The 17,993-nt window shown below is 43.2% G+C and overlaps 1 protein-coding gene across 2 annotated transcripts in view; it reads right to left on the bottom strand.

The window, feature by feature from the left end:
- The window catches only part of FRAS1 (Fraser extracellular matrix complex subunit 1), a 464,864-nt gene that overhangs the window by 73,192 nt on the left and 373,679 nt on the right, over positions 1-17,993 (bottom strand). For both annotated transcript variants that reach the window (XM_067736345.1, XM_067736344.1), the window contains exons 44-47: positions 16,645-16,908; positions 14,595-14,783; positions 13,016-13,135; positions 12,560-12,739 (exon numbers count right to left, since the gene is read on the bottom strand). In XM_067736345.1, coding sequence (XP_067592446.1) covers positions 12,560-12,739; positions 13,016-13,135; positions 14,595-14,783; positions 16,645-16,908 — 753 coding nt within the window. The remainder of the gene's footprint in view (positions 1-12,559; positions 12,740-13,015; positions 13,136-14,594; positions 14,784-16,644; positions 16,909-17,993) is intronic.

Raw genomic sequence — 17,993 nt, 5'->3', positions numbered from 1 at the left:
GTTCACTCACCTGCAAGATGGTGCTTCTAATAACATATTGTCCCTACTGGCTGTCACAGCAGGTAGTTACTGTTTGAAATACCTTGAAGGCTTTTAATCCCATCCAAAGTGTTTTCAGTCACCAACCTTCTGGCTAAACTATGTACCTGGCAGTGTTACGGAGACCCACATTGACCCTGTCAGTTTTTCCAATTCCCCTGGAGGGCTAGCACATTAGAGAAAGTTCAGTCCAGGTCAGGGAAGTGGTTTGAGAAAAAAGCATCTTTGAAGAAACTGCCTTCCTAATGGGATGTTAGGAGATCGCCCTGGCCCTCCTGGCTTTCAGCACAGCTGTGGATGGCTCTATGCCTGTTGTCTGCTCCCATCTCAAGCTCAGGCTGTGGGAGATTCTCAGCTTCTCTGCTTCAGATTTTCTTCAAGCCTCCTGTTGTGGAATGAGTTATGCCCCCCATATTCATACGCTGACATCCTAACCCTCAGTACCTCACCATGTGACCTTATTTGGAAATAGGATCATTGCAGATGAAGGGGAAAGTTTGACACAGACATACACATAGAGGGAGAATGCCATGTGAACATGAAGACAGGTATCTACAAGCCCAGGAGAGAGGTCTGGAACAGAGCCTTCCCTCAGGAGGAACCAACCCTGCCAACACCATGATCTCAGACTTCCAGCCCCTAGATCTGTGACACAATAGATTTCTGCTGTTTAAGCTTCTCAGTCTGCAGTGCTCTATGATGGTGGCCCTAGCAGACTAACACACCTCTGCTCTTGGGAGAACCCAAACTAAGACACTGACTGCAGCTTATTCTGGTTGGTGTCACCATATGGAGAGGCTGAGATAAAGAGGAAGCCAAAGAATACCTCTGCTAAAGCATCACCTCTGGGAAGTCCTTCCTAACTCACCCTCAGCCCCCTCTTAGGTGGGACTCACAGCATCTTGGCTCCTAATATCCTCTCACATGTTGCCGCCACAACTACTGAAACACACTCGCACATATTACATGTCTCCCACTTCCAAAATCTAAGCTTTCTCCTGCAGCAGCTACTCAATAAATGTTTCCTGAAGGTGAGAACGACTGTGTGCTGGAGATTGCTAAATCCAATATTACTGCTCCCCTACTTAAAAATACAACTGCTGACTAGTAGTTAAGTGACTAGATGCCCAGTTAGGGTCTAGATTTCCCAGCAACCTCACAGCTTTGTGTAGCTCCATCCTTGCCACTGGGATGTGATCAAAAGGGATATGGGAGGGAGGACCTTCAAGATGGTGGAGGAGTAAGACATGGAGATCAACTTCCTCCCCACAAATACATCAAAAATACATCTACATGTGGAACAACTCCTACAGAACACCTACGGAATGTTGGCAGAAGACCTCAGGCTTCCCAAAAGGCAAGAAACTCCCCACGTACCTGGGTAGGGCAAAAGAAAAAGGAAAAACAGAGACAAAAGAATAGGGATGGGACCTGCACCTCTGGGAGGGAGCTGTGAAGGAGGAAAGGTTTCCACACACTAGGAAGCCCCTTCACTGGTGGAGATGGGGGCTGGGCAGGAGGGGGAAGCTTCGGAGCCACGGAGGAGAGCGCAGCAACAGGGAGGCAGAGGGCAAAGTGGAGAGATTCCCGCACAGAGGATCGCTGCCTACCAGCACTCACCAGCCTGAGAGGCTTGTCTGCTCACCCGCCGGGGCAGGTCGGGGCTGGGAGCTGAGGCTCGGGCTTCAGAGGTCAGATCCCAGGGAGAGGACTGGGGTTGGCTGTGTGAACACAACCTGAAAGGGGCTAGTGCACCACAGCTTGCCAGGAGGGAGTCCGGAAAAAAGTCTGGACCTGCCTAAGAGGCAAGAGACCATTGTTTTGGGGTGCGTGATGAGAGGGGATTCAGAGCACCGCATGAACGAGCTCCAGAGAAGGGCACGAGCCGCAGCTATCAGCGCGGACACCAGAGACGGGCATGAAACACTAAGGCTGCTGCTGCCGCCACCAAAAAGCCTGTGTGCAAGCACAGGTCACTCTCCACACCTCCCCTCCTGGGAGCCTGTGCAGCCCGCCACTGCCAGGGTCCCAGGATCCAGGGACAACTTCCCCAGGAGAACGCACGACGCGCCTCAGGCTGGTGCAACGTCACGTCGGCCTCTGCCGCCACAGGCTCGCCCCGCATCCGTACCCCTCCCTCCCGCCGGCCTGAGTGAGCCAGAGCTCCCGAATCAGCGGCTCCTTTAACCCCGTCCTGTCTGAGCGAAGAACAGACGCCCTCCAGCGACCTACACGCAGAGGCGGGGCCAAATCCAAAGCTGAGCCCCTGGGAGCTGTGAGAACAAACAAGAGAAAGGGAAATCTCTCCCAGCAGCCTGAGGAGCAGTGGATTAAAGCTCCACAATCAACTTGATGTACCCTGCATCTGTGGAGTACCTGAATAGACAACAAATCATCCCAAAATTGAGGCAGTGGACTTTGGGAGCACCTGTAGACTTGGGGTTTGCTTTCTGTGTCTAATTTGTTTCTAGTTTTATGTTTATCTTAGTTTAGTATTTAGAGCTTATTATCACTGGTAGATTTGTTTATTGATTTGGTTGCTCTCTTCCCTTTTTAAAATATATATATGTATATATTTTCCTTTTTCTCTTTTTGTGAGTGTGTATGTGTATACTTCTTCGTGTGATTTTGTCTGTATAGGTTTGCTTTTACCATTTGTCCTAGGGTTCTGTCTGTCCATTTTTTTTTAGTATAGTTTTTAGCGCTTGTTATCATTGGTGGATTTGTTTATTGGTTTGGTTGTTCTTTTTTTTAATTACTTTTTTACTTTAATAGTATTTTTATTTCAATAACTTTATTTCTTAAATTTATTTTTCTTTCTTTTCTTTTCTCCCTTTTCTTCTGAGCTGTATGGCTGACAGGGTCTTGGTGCTCTGGCCGGGTGTCAGGCATGAGCCTCTAAGGTGGGAGAGCCAAGTTCAGGACATTGGTCTACAAGAGACCTCCCAGCCCCTCATAATTTCAATCAGAGAGAGCTCTCCCAGAGAACTCCATCTCAACACTAAGACCCAGCTCCACTCAACGACCAGCAAGATTCAGTGCTGGATATCCCATGCCAAACAACTAGCAAGACAGGAACACAACCCCACACATTAGCAGAGAGGCTGCCTAAAATCATACTAAGATCACAGACACCCCAAAACACACCACTGGACGTGGTCCTGCCCACCAGAAAGACAAGATCCAGACTCATCCACCAGAACACAGGCACTAGTCCCCTCCACCAGGAAGCCTACACAACCCACTGAACCAACCTTACCCACTGGGGGCAGACACCAAAAACAACAAGAACTATGAACCTGCAGCCTGTGAAAAGGAGACCCCAAACACAGTAAGCAAAATGAGAAGACAGAGAAATACACAGCAGATGAAGGAGCAAGATAAAAACCCACCAGAACAAACAAATGAAGAGGAAATAGGCAGTCTACCTGAAAAAGAATTCAGAGCAATGATAGTAAAGATGATCCAAAATCGTGGAAATAGAATGGAGAAAATACAAGGAACATTTCACAAGGACTTAGAAGAATGAAAGAGCAAAGAAACAATGATGAACAACACAATAAATGAAATTAAAAATTCTCTACAAGGAATCAATAGCAGAATAACTCAGGCAGAAGAACAGGTAAGTGGCCTGGAAGATAAAATAGTGGAAATAACTACTTCAGAGCAGAATCAAGAAAAAGAATGAAAAGAACTGAGGACAGCCTCAGAGACCTCTGGGACAACATTAAACGCATCAACATTCGAATTATAGGGGTTCCAGAAGAAGAAGAGAAAACGAAAGGGACTGAGAAAATATTTGAAGAGATTATAGATGAAAACTTCCCTAATATGGGAAAGGAAATAGTCAATCAAGGCCAGGAAGAACAGAGAGTCCCATACAGGATAAATCCAAGGAGAAACACACCAAGACATACATATATGTATTTTTTAACATCTTTATTGGAGTATAATTGCTTTACACTGGTGTGTTACTTTCTGCTTTATAACAAAGTGAAACAGCTATACATATACATATATCCCCATATCTCCTCCCTCTTGCGTCTCTCTCCCACTCTCCCTAGCACACCCCTCTGGGTGGTCACAAAGCACCCAGCTGACCTCTCTGTGCTATCTGGCTTCTTCCCACTAGCTAGCTATTTTACACTTGGTACTGTATATTTGTCCAGGCCACTCTCTCACTTCATCCCAGCTTATCCTTCCCCCTCCCCATGTCCTCAAGTCCATTCTCTAGTAGGTCTGTGTCTTTATTCCAGTCCTGCTCCTAGGTTGTTCAGAACCATTTTTTTTCTTTTCTTTAGATTCCATATATATGTGTTAACATACGGTATTTGTTTTTCTCTTTCTGACTTACTTCACTCTGTATGACAAACTCTAGGTCCATCTACCTCACTACAAATAACTCAATTTCATTTCTGTTTATGGCTGCGTAATATTCCATTGTATATATGTGCCACATCTTCTTTATCCATTCATCTGTCAATGGACACTTAGGTTGCTTCCATATCCTGGCTACTGTAAATAGAGCTGCAATGAACATTGTGGTACATGACTCTTTTTGAATGATGGTTTTCTCAGGGTATATGCCCAGTAGTGGGATTGCTGGGTTGTATGGTAGTTCTATTTTTAGTTTTTTAAGGAACCTCCATTCTGTTCTCCATAGTGGCTATATCAATTTACATTCCCACCAACAGTGTAAGAGGGTTCCCTTTTCTCCACACCCTCTCCAGCATTTATTATTTGTAGATTTTTTGATGATGGCCATTCTGATTGGTGTGAGGTGATACCTCATTGTAGTTTTGATTTGCATTTCTCTAATGATTAGTGATGTTGAGCATTCTTTCATGTGTTTGTTGGTAAACTGTACATCTTCTTTGGAGATCCAAGACACATATTAATCAAACTATCAAAAATTAAATACAAAGAAAAAATCTTACAAACAGCAAGGGAAAAGCTACAAATAACATATAAGGGAATCCCCATCAGGTTAACAGCTGATCTTTCAGCAGAAATGCTGCAACCCAGAATGGTGTTGCAGGACATAATTAAACTGATCAAAGGGAAAGACCTACAACCAAAATTACTCTACCCAGCAAGGATCTCATTCAGATTTGACGGAGAAATTAAAATCTTTACAGACAAGCAAAAGCTAAGAGAATTCAGCACCACCAAACCAGCTTTACAACAAGTGCTAAAGGAACTTCTCTAGGCAGGAAACACAAGAGAAGGAAGGACCTACAATAACAAACCCAAACAATTAAGAAACTGGTAATAGGAACATACATATTGATAATTACCTTAAATGTAAATGGATTAAATGCTCCAACCAAAAGACACAGACTGGCTGAATGGATAAAAAAACAAGACTGTATATACGCTGTCTACAAGAGACCCACTTCAGACCTAGGGACACATACAGACTGAAAGTGAGGGGATGGAAAAAGATATTCCATGCAAATGGAAATCAAAAGAAAGCTGGAGTAGCAATTCTCATATCAGACAAAATAGACTTTAAAATAAGGATTATTACAAGCCACAAAGAAGGACACTACATAATGATCAAGTGATCAATCCAAGAAGAAGATAAACAATTGTAAATATTTATGCACTCAACATAGAAGCACCTCAGTACATAAGGCAAATGCTAACAGCCATATAAGGGGAAATTGACAGTAACACAGTTATAGTGGGGGACTTTAACACCCCACTTCACCAATGGACAGATCATCCAAAATGAAAATAAATAAGGAAACACAAGCTTCAAATGACACATTAGACAAGATGGACTTAATTGATATTTATAGGACATTCCATCCAAAAACAACAGAATACAGTTTCTTCTCAAGTGCTCATGGAACACTCTCCAGGATAGATCCTATATTGGGTCACAAATTAAGCCTTGGTAAATTTAAGAAAATTGAAATCATATCAAGTATCTTTTCCGACCACAATGCTATAAGACTAGATATCAATTACAGGAAAGAAACTGTAAAAGATACAAACACATGGACACTAAACAATACACTACTAAATAATCAAGAGATCACTGAAGAAAACATAGAGGAAATCAAAAAATACCTAGAAAAAAATGACAATGAAAACACGATGACCCAAAACCTATGGGATGCAGCAAAAGCAGTTCTAAGAGGGAAGTTTACAGCAATACCATCCTACCTCTAGAAACAAGAAAAATCTCAAATAAACAACCTAACCATATACCTAAAGCAACTAGAGAAGAAGAACAAAAACCCCAAAAAATTAGCAGAAGGAAAGAAATCATAAAGACCAGATCAGAAATAAATGAAAAAGAAATGAAGGAAATGATAGCAAAGATCAATAAAACTAAAAGCTGGTCCTTTGAAAAGATAAACAAAATTGATAAACCATTAGCCAGACTCATCAAGAAAAAAGGGAGAGGACTCAAATCAACAGAATTAGAAATGAAAAAGGTGAAGTAACAACTGACACTGCAGAAATACGAAGGATCATGAGAGATTACTACAAGCAACTCTATGCCAATAAAATGGACAACCTGGAAGAAATGGACAAATTCTTAGAAAAGCACAATCTTCTGAGACTGAACCAGGAAGAAATAGAAAATATAAACAGACCAATCACAAGCAATGAAATTGAGACTGCGATTAAAAATCTTCCAACAAATAAAAGCCCAGGACCAGATGGCTTCATAGGTGAATTGTATCAAACATTTAGAGAAGAGCTAACAGCTATCCTTCTCAAACTCTTCCAAAATATAGCAGAGGGAGGAACACTCCCAAACTCATTCTACGAGGCCACCATCAGCCTGATACCAAAACCAGACAAGATGTCACAAAGAATGAAAACTATGGCTAATATCACTGATGAACATAGATGCAAAAATCCTCAACAAAATACTAGCAAACAGAATACAACAGCACATCAAAAGGATCATACACCGTGATCAACTGGGTTTTATCCCAGGAATGCAAGGATTCTTCAATATACGCAAATCAATCAATGTGATAAACCATATTAGCAAGCTGAAGGAGAAAAACCATATGATTATCTCAATAGATGCAGAAAAATCTTTCGAGCAAATTCAACACCCATTTATGACAGAAACCCTCCAGAAAGTAGGCATATATGGTATTTACCTCAACATAATAAAGGCCCTATATGACAAACGCACAACCAACATCGTTCTCAATGGTGAAAAACTGAAACCATTTCCACTAACATCAGGAACAAGACAAGGTTGCCCACTCTCACCACTATTATTCAATACAGTTTTGGAAGTTTTAGCCACAGCAGTCAGAGAAGAAAAAGAAATAAAAGGAATCCAAATCGGAAAAGAAGAAGTAAAACTGTCACTGTTTGCAGATGACATGATACTATACATAGAGAATCCTAAAGATGCTAAGAGAAAACTACTAGAGCTAATCAATGAATTTGGTAAAGTAGCAGGATACAAAATTAATGCACAGAAATCTCTGGCATTCCTGTACACTAATGATGAGAAATCTGAAAGAGAAATTAAGGAAACACTCCCATTTACCACTGTAACAAAAAGAATAAAATACCTAGGAATAAACCTACTTAAGGAGACAAAAGACCTGTATGCAGAAAACTATAAGACACTGATGAAAGAAATTAAAGACGATACAAACAGATGGAGAGATATACCATGTTCTTGGATTGGAAGAATCAACATAGTGAAAATGACTCTACTACCCAAAGCAATGTACAGATTCAATGAAATCCCTGTCAAACTACCAATGGCATTTTTCACAGAACTAGGACAAAAAAATTCACAATTTGTATGGAAACACAACAGACCCCAAATAGCCAAAGCAATCTCTAGAAAGAAAAACAGACCTGGAGGAATCAGGCTCCTGGACTTCAGACTATACTACAAAGCTACAGTAATCAAGCCAGTATGGTATGGCACAAAAACAGAATATAGATCAATGGAACAGGATAGAAAGCCCAGAGATAAACCCCCACACATATGGTCACCTTATCTTTGATAAAGGAGGCAAGAATATACAAAAGAGAAAAGACAGCCTCTTCAATAAGTGGTGCTGGAAAAACTGTATAACTACATGTAAAAGAATGAAATTAGAACACTCCTTAACTCTGTATACAAAAGGATTATAGACCTAAATGTACGGCCAGACACTATAAAACTCTTCGAGGAAAACACAGACAGAACACTATATGACATAAATCACAGCCAGACCCTTTTTGAGCCACCTCTTAGAGAAATGGAAATAAAAATAAAAAATAATAAATGGGACCTGATGAAACTTAAAAGCTTTTGCACAGCAAAGGAAACCATAAAGAAGACGAAAGACAACCCTCAGAATGGGAGAAAATATTTGCAGATGAAGCAACTGACAAAGGATTAATCTTCAAAATATACAAGCATCTCATGTAGCTCAATATCCAAAAAATAAGCAACCTAATCCAAAAATGGGCAGAAGACCTAAATAGACATTTCTCCAAAGAAGATATACAGATTGCCAACAAACACATGAAAGGATGCTCAACATCACTAATCAATGAGGTATCACCTCACGCCGGTCAGAATGGCCATCATCAAAAAGACTACAAACAATAAATGCTGGAGAGAGTGTGGAGAAAAGGGAACCCTCTTGCACTATTGGTGGGAAGGTAAATTGATACAGCCACTATGGAGAACAGTATGGAGGTTCCTTACAAAACTAAAAATAGAACTACCATATGACTCAGCAATCCCAGTATTGGGCATATACCCTGAGAAAACCACAATTCAAAAAGAGTCATGCACCACAATATTCACTGCAGCACTGCTTACAATAGCCAGGAAGCAACCTAAGTGTCCGTCAACAGATGAATGGATAAAGAAGATGTGGCACATATATACAATGGAATATTACCCAGCCATAAAACGAAATGAAATTGAGTTATTTGTAGTGAGGTGGATGGACGTAGAGTCTGTCATACAGAGTGAAGTAAGTCAGAAAGAGAAAGACAAATATTGTATGCTAGTACATAAATAGAATCTAAAAAAGAAAAAAATAAGGTTCTGAAGAACCTAGGGGCAGAAGAGGAGTAAAGACACAGACGTAGAGAATGGACTTGAGGAGACGGGGAGGGGGAAGGGTAACCGGGACAAAGTAAGAGAGTGGCACTGACATATATACTCTACCAAATGTAAAATAGATAGCTACTGGGAAGCAGTTGCATCGCAAGGGGAGATCAGCTCGGTGCTTTGTGAGCACCTAGAGGGGTGTGCTAGGGAGGGTGGGAGGGAGACGCAAGAGGGAGGGGATATGGAGATATATGTATATGTATAGCTGACTCACTTTGTTACGCAGCAGAAACTAACACACCATTGTAAAGCAATTGTACTCCAAAAAAGATGTTAAAAAAAAAATGATGACTTAAAAAAAAAAAGGATATGGGTTCTTCCAGTAATACTCCTGGAAAAGAAATGGATGTGGGCGCCCTCCCTGGCTGCTGGTTGGGGGATGATGACAGTACATTCTGGGCCACCTGCCTCTGGATTTTGCTGGGAGCAAAAATAAAGTTCTTGTGGAAGGTACTGTATTTTGCAGTCTCTTTGTTCCAGCAGCTTACCTTCTATCCTGATAATATAACTCCTTACTCTAATTTCCCAAGAATAAGAGGGTCCTTAGGGTCACTGACATGAGGGTGTGGGCCCTCAACCTTGCCAAGAGCCCACACAGGGACTAGAGCCTCACGTGGCTCTCCTCTGTGGGAGGAGGTTCGTGTCTGTCTTCCGCACGGTTCCCATGGACACATGGCTCCCTGTGACGCCTTGAGGGGAAAAGAGGACCTTCACACCTTTTCTATCTAAAGACAACAATCACAATCAGCTGACTAAGAGAGATGGCATAAGGCTAAGTACACTTCATAGTTAACCATCAAGAGGATGTCTGCAAGCACTGGTGGCAAATGATAATTCCCAGAGGCATCCAGTCCCCAAATATCTCAGTGCTTGCACTAGAGACACTGGTCTAGAAGCTGTTCTGCTCTTCTTGGAAACAGGCTCCAGCCCAGCCTCAGCTCCTAGCAGACCCATCCTCACCCATGGAGACAAACGGGGTGAGGTGCTTTTCTCCAAGCTGTAGCCAGCTGCCTTCAGAAAGGGTGACCCATAATCAGCATGGACTTCCTCTGAAGGGAGAGCTTTGACATTTCAAAAGAACTGAATTCATGAATACAGTTCCACTTAGGAGACACAGGGAAGGAGAGAATGCTGACTAAATGCTATAGAAAGGACAGCGGGGCTGATAGTGTGGGAGGGGCAGGGAAGCCCTGCTCCATTAGAGATGGAGAGGGGCCCCCAAGAGTCAAGATCTTCCTATCTGGTCTACTTAGAATCTCTAGAAACAGGAGGATGGAGAAGAAATGGTGGGGGTGGGAGAGAATGTGGATTAGGTAGTCAAGCCTGGTGGGAAAGGGCAGGTGAAGGACGCGCCCCTCCCTCTGTTTCGGGAGGCTGCTTTCCCAAGAGGAGGGAGAAGTGTGATCCCCTATGGGTGGTACCCTGAGCAGTGCTGGCCTGGTCTTGGTGTCCAGGATTTAAGCCCAGTGAAGGCTGAGACTGTAAAAAGAGAAAAAGCGAATTTGGGGCAGCCTCACACAGGACTCAGCCTGGGGGTCAGAGAAGAGCCAGGGCTGGGACTTACCAGCAGCTGGCAGTGCCCTGCGTGAAGCTCCGGGCCTTTTGGAGCTCTGTGCAGTGTAAATGCAGTTGCCCAACACAACAGCCAAGAGTCTGCCCTTTCATCTTTGGAGAGATGTAATCAGCAACCTGACAGAATTCTGGCAGGAGCAATTAGCTCATGAATGATTTATCAGGTACCTCATGCAGCCAAGGTCTGGGGAGTGCTGATCTGCATACCGTCCCCAGGAACTCTGGGACAAAACGGGAGGGCACTGGCTTTAATTTGCATTAGGAATTTTGGCCAATCTGTCCATCCTTCCCCATGCCCTCCCACCATACACATAACTCCCTCCTCCACCATCACGCTGGACCCAGACACATTCACCCCCACTGGCTCCCCCTCCAGTGCGGTCCTCCATGCATCTCCACTCTCTCCCCAGCTCACTGCGCCCCAGCCATACTGGTCTCCTTGCTGCATCTGGAATGTGATAGGCCTGGCTGATCCCACCTCAGGATGTTGACACTCGCCAATCCCCTGTCTGGAATGCTCTTTCCTTTACATGTCGGCATGGCTGGCTCCCTCACTTTGTTCAGATCTCTGCTCATACGTCATCTTATTGTTAGGGAGGCCTTCCCTCGCCTCCTTGCTCCCTGCACCCCAAGAACGCCCTCATTTCACCCCCTAACTCATCACCATTGACATATGATATATTTGCTTGCTTGTTTGCTTACTATCTGATTCCCAGCGTCAGGGCAAGTACTTTCTCTGTTTTGCTATTTCCGTGGTTGAATGAATGAAGAATCTGTAACCTGAAATCCAAAGAAAACAATGATCTAAATTTCCTGCAAGCTGACATTTCTTCTATGATGGACCAAATAAAGACAATTCTACCTTTAGGTTGTTTATTCAGCAAATATCTCTTATCCCTCACATCCAATCAAGCTGCCAGGTTCTATAGGTTCTCCTCCTGAAATTAACTGCTTCCTTCCTTCCTTCTGCCATCTACTGTTTACTGGATACTTACGAGGTACCAGGAATAATCTCTTATATTATTCTCACCTTACTATTCCCACGGCTGCCCCTCCACGTGAAGCCTCACTAGCTTGCATCTGGCCAAATGAGAAACTTCCTACCCAAGGGCACTGCCTCCTTTTTCTTTCAGTTCATCCTGTTGGACACTAGATGAATTTCACTTCCCCTCCCGGTTCATAATTCTGCAGTGGCTCCCTATTGCCTATTGAATTAAATAGGGATTACTGGCCCTCTCATAATTTTTGGAATGTGCCCACATGCTGTTCGTATCTCTGGAAATAACACAATTTCTGTCAGCCCAAATTCTATCTTTCAAGTGCACTGTTAAATGCCACCGCTTTGCACCTTCACACCCGATGCAGCCTCTTTCACGTTTGAACTCCTATGATAGCAGGTTTATACAGTTCTTAAAATACCTGCTATCTTCTTCCCTTGTGTATGATTACATGCAGAGGTTCCTTATCTTATCCAATAGAGGACTCTAAAGGTTGTGGTTATATCTTATTTACCTTTTATTTTTTTTCCTCTGTAGCAGCTAAACCAAGGTCTTACTCAACATGCATGCTCACTTGCTATTTGCTGAATTCCAGTTATGGAGCCAAGACTGTTTATATCAAAGTGTAATTTTTAATTCAACTTCCAGTAAGCAATTACTGAGCATACTTTGTTGTAAGTATAATGCAAGGCAGTATATAATGGTCAGAACTAGTGATGCCAAAAGTAAATACTAACAAAGGCAGATTCAAGGTGAGTGTGTACACGTAGTGTGGCTGCCCCCAGCACTTCCTAAATGCCAGCTTTTGGTTGGATGAAGTCAGAGATGATGGGCTTACCTGGTGATGCTGTGTGTTCCAGGTGGCCCAGCTGGGGCTCTCTGGTGATTCTGTAGATCAGTTCTGCAGGCTCCGTCTCCTGGTCAGTGGCAGAGAGCTGCAGAGTGGTGATTTTCTTCATCGAGTTTTCATCCAAGACCAGCCCTTTATTGGTGGTGATGACTGGTGGGGATTTGTCTTCTGAAAATATCAGAAAGAGTGATTTGAAATGGGATCATTTTTAGCCTCCTTTCTTCAATTCTGGGCCTGGTGTCCAGGGGTAAGATCAGAATAGTCTCCAGGCCTGTCCCTCAGAGAGCGTATCAAGGAGCCACGGCCTCGCACAACAGACAGGATATGATTCCAGGTTTCCACATGAGCACCTAAAGGAAAGGCTCAAGCCTCAAGGTGAGCACAGTGTGCACCACATGACCTCAGAACTGCTGGAGGACTTTTAGAAACCCAGTGCCCCCTTACCCAAAACACTGATGGAAAATGACTGGCCGATCAATTTGTTGCCTTCTCCATCAACCACATCAAATTTAAAAGCAAAGCTCCCGCCAGATTCTCCTTTCCCATGACTGTATTCTACGTGGCCTGTAACAAGGACAAGAAAATCAAAATTTGCTATTAGTGTTTTCTGCCCTTATTTCTGAAATGTCAGGTGAGAATTCAGTTGGTATTCACACCAGTGAATCAATTAACCCCTTCTCAATTAGACATTGCTTTTGACGTTTTAATCTAATATTTTCATTTCCTCCCTTTCATCTCCCACTAGCAACTCCCTCATCATCAATGACTCCATCATGATAAAACCATCCTAAGTAGCAAGTAGCATTGCTTACAGTTGAGGCTTGGTGTCTGTGGAAGACTCTAAAGAAGTCTCATGAATAACTAGATCAGCAAAACTGCCCACGTGGAAAATGTGCACTGACCAGACCCACGTCATTGGTGTGACCCTGTTAAATATCCATGTCACAGGGCAAGAGGACAGAGAGCTGCAGCCCACATTCTCCCAGAAGCTGTCGCTCCCATTTCCCAGTACAGCCTTAATTCATTATAGGAAAGACACCAGATATAACCAACCAACAAAGAAATAGATGAACACAATAAATGAACTCTACCTAGAAGTCAAATGGATCCAAAGGGAAAAATGCAATATATTACATTTTTGTTAACCCACAGCGTCACTTGTAAGTACCTAGCAATGAAAAGATAGCCAAACATCTAGGGAGAGGTGCTGCTCTCATATTTTAAAAAGGGACACTGAGGCATGGAAAAATTAAGGACTTATTCCACTTCCTTCACTAAACATGTCTAATGAGATTTTGGCTGCTATCAGTTTTGGGCGTTAGGGCAGACGGGACCTTCCGCTCCTAGGGGGACACATTTCCACCTCTAAATGGAACTGCACATCATGACATGAAGCTGGATTACTTTCCTCCCAAATATATAACTTTCTTTCCTTTTTTACCCCTGAAAACACTGTACGGTAACTATGTAGCATTTAACATTTATGCTTTTACATTACATCAGCATTTCCTGGAGCTATGGGATGAGGAAATGTAATTTTCTGGAGCTATGGGATGAGGGATGAGCTATGTAATCTCCCTCAGGCAGCTCCAATTTATGCCCTTCCATTTTGCTTAGTTCATTAACTTGTGCTCTTTGGGGAGCTGGAAAGAGATATAAATTGTTCCCCTCAGGCAGGCATAATTTTCACCTTAATCCATCCCAATTCACTTCTTTTTCCTCTCTCTCTCACACACATTTTTAGCATCATAGCAAGTCAAAATGATTTTTTCGTCTATAATAGCCCCCAATTTCATCAATGCTATGTGAAAGCATGAACACATCTTAGCCAAGAAGGAGAGTTTTTTTGCAAAACCAAAAAAATTGAGGAGACAAGAAAGAATAAATGAAGCTATAACTCAGCTCTTAATTCAAAACAAAAGTGCTCAGTTTGCTGCCATAGGCTACCAGGCACTTATCTCTCATTTGACTACTGGGGGTGGAGTTTCTGGAAGTCTGGGTTGGCAGAAGAGAAGCAGCTGACCTTGGCTGATGTCAGCCTGGGTGAAACTTTGGACGGGGCCTTTAACGGAGATTTGCTCCAGGCTGTCATGCTTTACCAACTGCAGGCGCCCTGCACCAGGATCTTCCTTCAAGATGTACATCACCTGATGGTCACCTGAGTCAGTATCTGTCACTTTCAAGTGCTGTTCTGTGATGGGTGCTACGGACCCTGGAAGAGAATGGGATCGATTAGGTCATTCCCCATCATTGCTTTTGAATAGGATGTCAAATGATTTTAGGAGACTGGAGACTAAATTAACACACACTCCCCGGTCTAAGGAAGTATCAGCTGCCTGCCCTTCTGTTTCCAGCTGAATAAACTTTAATTTCCATAAGTGAATAGTCCCAACTTCCCAATTTGCCAATCACCCCTTGAGTTTAGACCTGAGCCCCTTTTCTCTTATGATCCACTTTCACTCTCTACCAGTGCTTGCCCTATGCCAGTGACCTTTCAGTTAGTATCTAGATCTATGTAATAACTCCTAGTTCTGTGATATAAAGGATTCCCAGACCTATGATGAAACCTGCTTGGACCTAATTTATTTACTTAAGGATCACCAAATCATAAAAAAACAGCTTTACATAAACTCACAAACATATCTGTTGCCCTCTCAGACTGAACAGTCAGAATCATTTTTCCTCAAGACAGAATATATGGTGAGGGTTACAGAGCAGGGAGACCTGAGCGCTGGGCCCTGGAAGGCTTGCACAGGTGTTGGGGATGGAGACAAGGCACTGTCTCCTGGAAAACACGTCTTCTCAGGGTCTTCCCCCTTGCTTTTCTCTCCAGCCATTTTCTCACGTTAAAAATAGTAAATTCTGATAAAGTAGGTCCTAGTCACTCATGTGTAATACATCCTAGTGTTTGGAGTGGCAACCCACCATGGGCCCTGAGTGTCCCTGCATGTTCTTGCTGGGTAACGCCAAGAAGGCAGGGCCTGACCACTCATTACTCAGGCCATTCTCTGCGAGTAACCCTGAGGGATGAGGTGACATCTTCCTCTGGGACAAAGATCAGGCTTGCTTATCGCTACTATAACACGGGGAGCTCCCCAAGCTCAGTGTTCCTCTTCTGTAATGCATTACACTGCATACGGAGGTATTCATCCGGGCCCTCCGCATCACCCCCATGGGACTTGAAGGGCATTGCGAATAGATGCAAAATTGCTCTTGGCAATGCTGCCTGCTGTGCTGTCTCAAGTACTTTGTCTCTGACCAAGGAATCTCGTGTCTTCTACCAGCATCCATGAAACAGTAAGAGGATAACTTATTAGCTTGTAAATAGGGCAAAGTTAAGTCCCAGAGCTAATACTTGAGACCTTTGGGAATCTCCAAATTTTCAAATACCATTATACCATATATTTTCCACTACAAAATACATATGAAACTAAGAATAAACAAGCAAACGGAACTCCAGTGGGACACAGATGCTCTGTGGAAAAAAGCCCACTCTCTAAGTAACTCTCTACTGCAAACTGACTCCAAGACTGACATGTGTCACAGGTCCTTCAGTGTTGCTTATCCATAAGTAAAATTGTGAACATTAGACCCTAGAACACCGTATCTAATGGTTCTCAATTATTTACATAATCTCTCTTGGTGCAATGATGACTTCCCAATTGCCCCTCCATGCCTTTCTTTCTTTTTTTTTTTTTTTTTAATAAGCATCTTGAAAATCCTACTAGATTTTGTTGTTTGTTTCCATGGGGTTGGGTAGTAGCAATGTTCTAAGAGACCTGGGCCTACGAGTAGTTGGATAGATGAAGATTTTTGTGGACCTTGGGAATACTATAAGCTTTTCTCAATCTTTTCTCAAACTCACAGACAGAGGTCCAAAGAACTTCAGAGGTTTCACATTTGTCACTCACAACTCTTAGTGTCCCCAAAACAACAGTTCTCCCCAGCACTAGTCTCCCCAGATTCTGCACACCCAGTTCAAGATCCTCCCACAGAGCTGAGCTGATATGGAAGGAAGTACTGCACACCAACAAAGAAGAAACCACGGCCACTCTCTTCCATCCCTGTGGTACCTGCTGACAGCTGGAGGCCTTGGTTTACAGCCAAGTGGGGGGTGTCATCTGTAGGCAGCTCTATGTATATCTCCATCCTCCCTGTGTCTGTGTGGAGTCCATCAGTGAGGGAGAACCGGAACTCATCCACTGCCACACCAGGACCACCAGGCAGGTACCCAACCAGCCCGGCCAGGATATCCTGGTAGGTGAAGGACGAGCCCTGGACCAAAACCCTCCCATTCTCCAGAGGCTCAGAAGTAGTTTGCCTCCGGAGCAGATGACCTAGGAAGGAAGCGAAAAAAAGAAAGAAAGAAACAATGGTAGAGTATATATGACACCAAAACATTGTCTGATTTTGTCAACTGCTTGAGCCTGGGTAGAATGCCAAGCCCCTCAGAGGCTCATGGTGGCACATAAATAAATGACCAACAAATCAGCATTTTACATAGCAGTACAGGGCGCTGCTCTATGGCCTCATCTCCAAATAAAGAAGACAAAGTTCTGCTTTTCCTGGTTAAAAACCTCTTAAGGAGACACAGATGGATACAGTAATATGGTGGCTTAGGAATCAAATCTCTCTCCATGAATTCAAACTCACTTCATTATCTAAACCTTATTTTCACCTTCTGCAAGGTGAAAATAGCACTCTCCACTTGCTGCCTTCTGTCTGGGGCATCTGGGGTGGGAGAGAGGAATACGTTTTAAATTCCTTTTAAATTCAGAAAGACACTAAGCATCTTTGGGCTGAGGCATATTTTTCTGTTTTCAAGGTCATGTGTACCACAAAGGGGCAGTTAAAGTGCCTCATTAAAGAAAGTGAAAGTGGATGAAGGCAAGCTAAAATGCAATGACCAACAACCTCCCCCCTGCCAGCTCTCCATCAACAACAGTTTCATCTTCAAAAGGCCAATAGCCATTGGGATGGAGTAAGATACCACTTGGGAGAAGAAAGTTGCAGAGCTTTAGCTAATACTAGGGGGATGGCACTTAGAAAAGAAGTACGTAGAAGAGTCCCATGGTGGTTTTCTAAACTTCTGGTTTAATCAGGAAAAGTGTTTTCTTTGCAAAAGGAACAAGCTCATAAAGACGTCTACCACGCCTCTAATCTGAAGGGAACACCTTTTGCGATTAATTTCAAGGCTGCTATGCTGTTCCTTGCATGCAATGGCCCAGGATGATCAAGCAATGATGAAATCATCCTCTGAGAAGAGGATGTGCAGATTCTGAAAACTTGTTTTGCCTGAGGTTACGTAAGAAAGCAAGAAAACAGCTGAAATTGAATTTCAGCGACACCAATTACCCAGGATTCAGGCTTTCAGAGCAACCAGAGTCTACTGTGAGCCCAAAGAACATTAGCTAGCTGTGAA

This window comes from Pseudorca crassidens, chromosome 4 (assembly GCF_039906515.1).
Source record: "Pseudorca crassidens isolate mPseCra1 chromosome 4, mPseCra1.hap1, whole genome shotgun sequence".
NCBI classification, from domain to species: domain Eukaryota; kingdom Metazoa; phylum Chordata; class Mammalia; order Artiodactyla; family Delphinidae; genus Pseudorca; species Pseudorca crassidens.
This window is presented reverse-complemented; position numbering and strand designations above follow the sequence as displayed.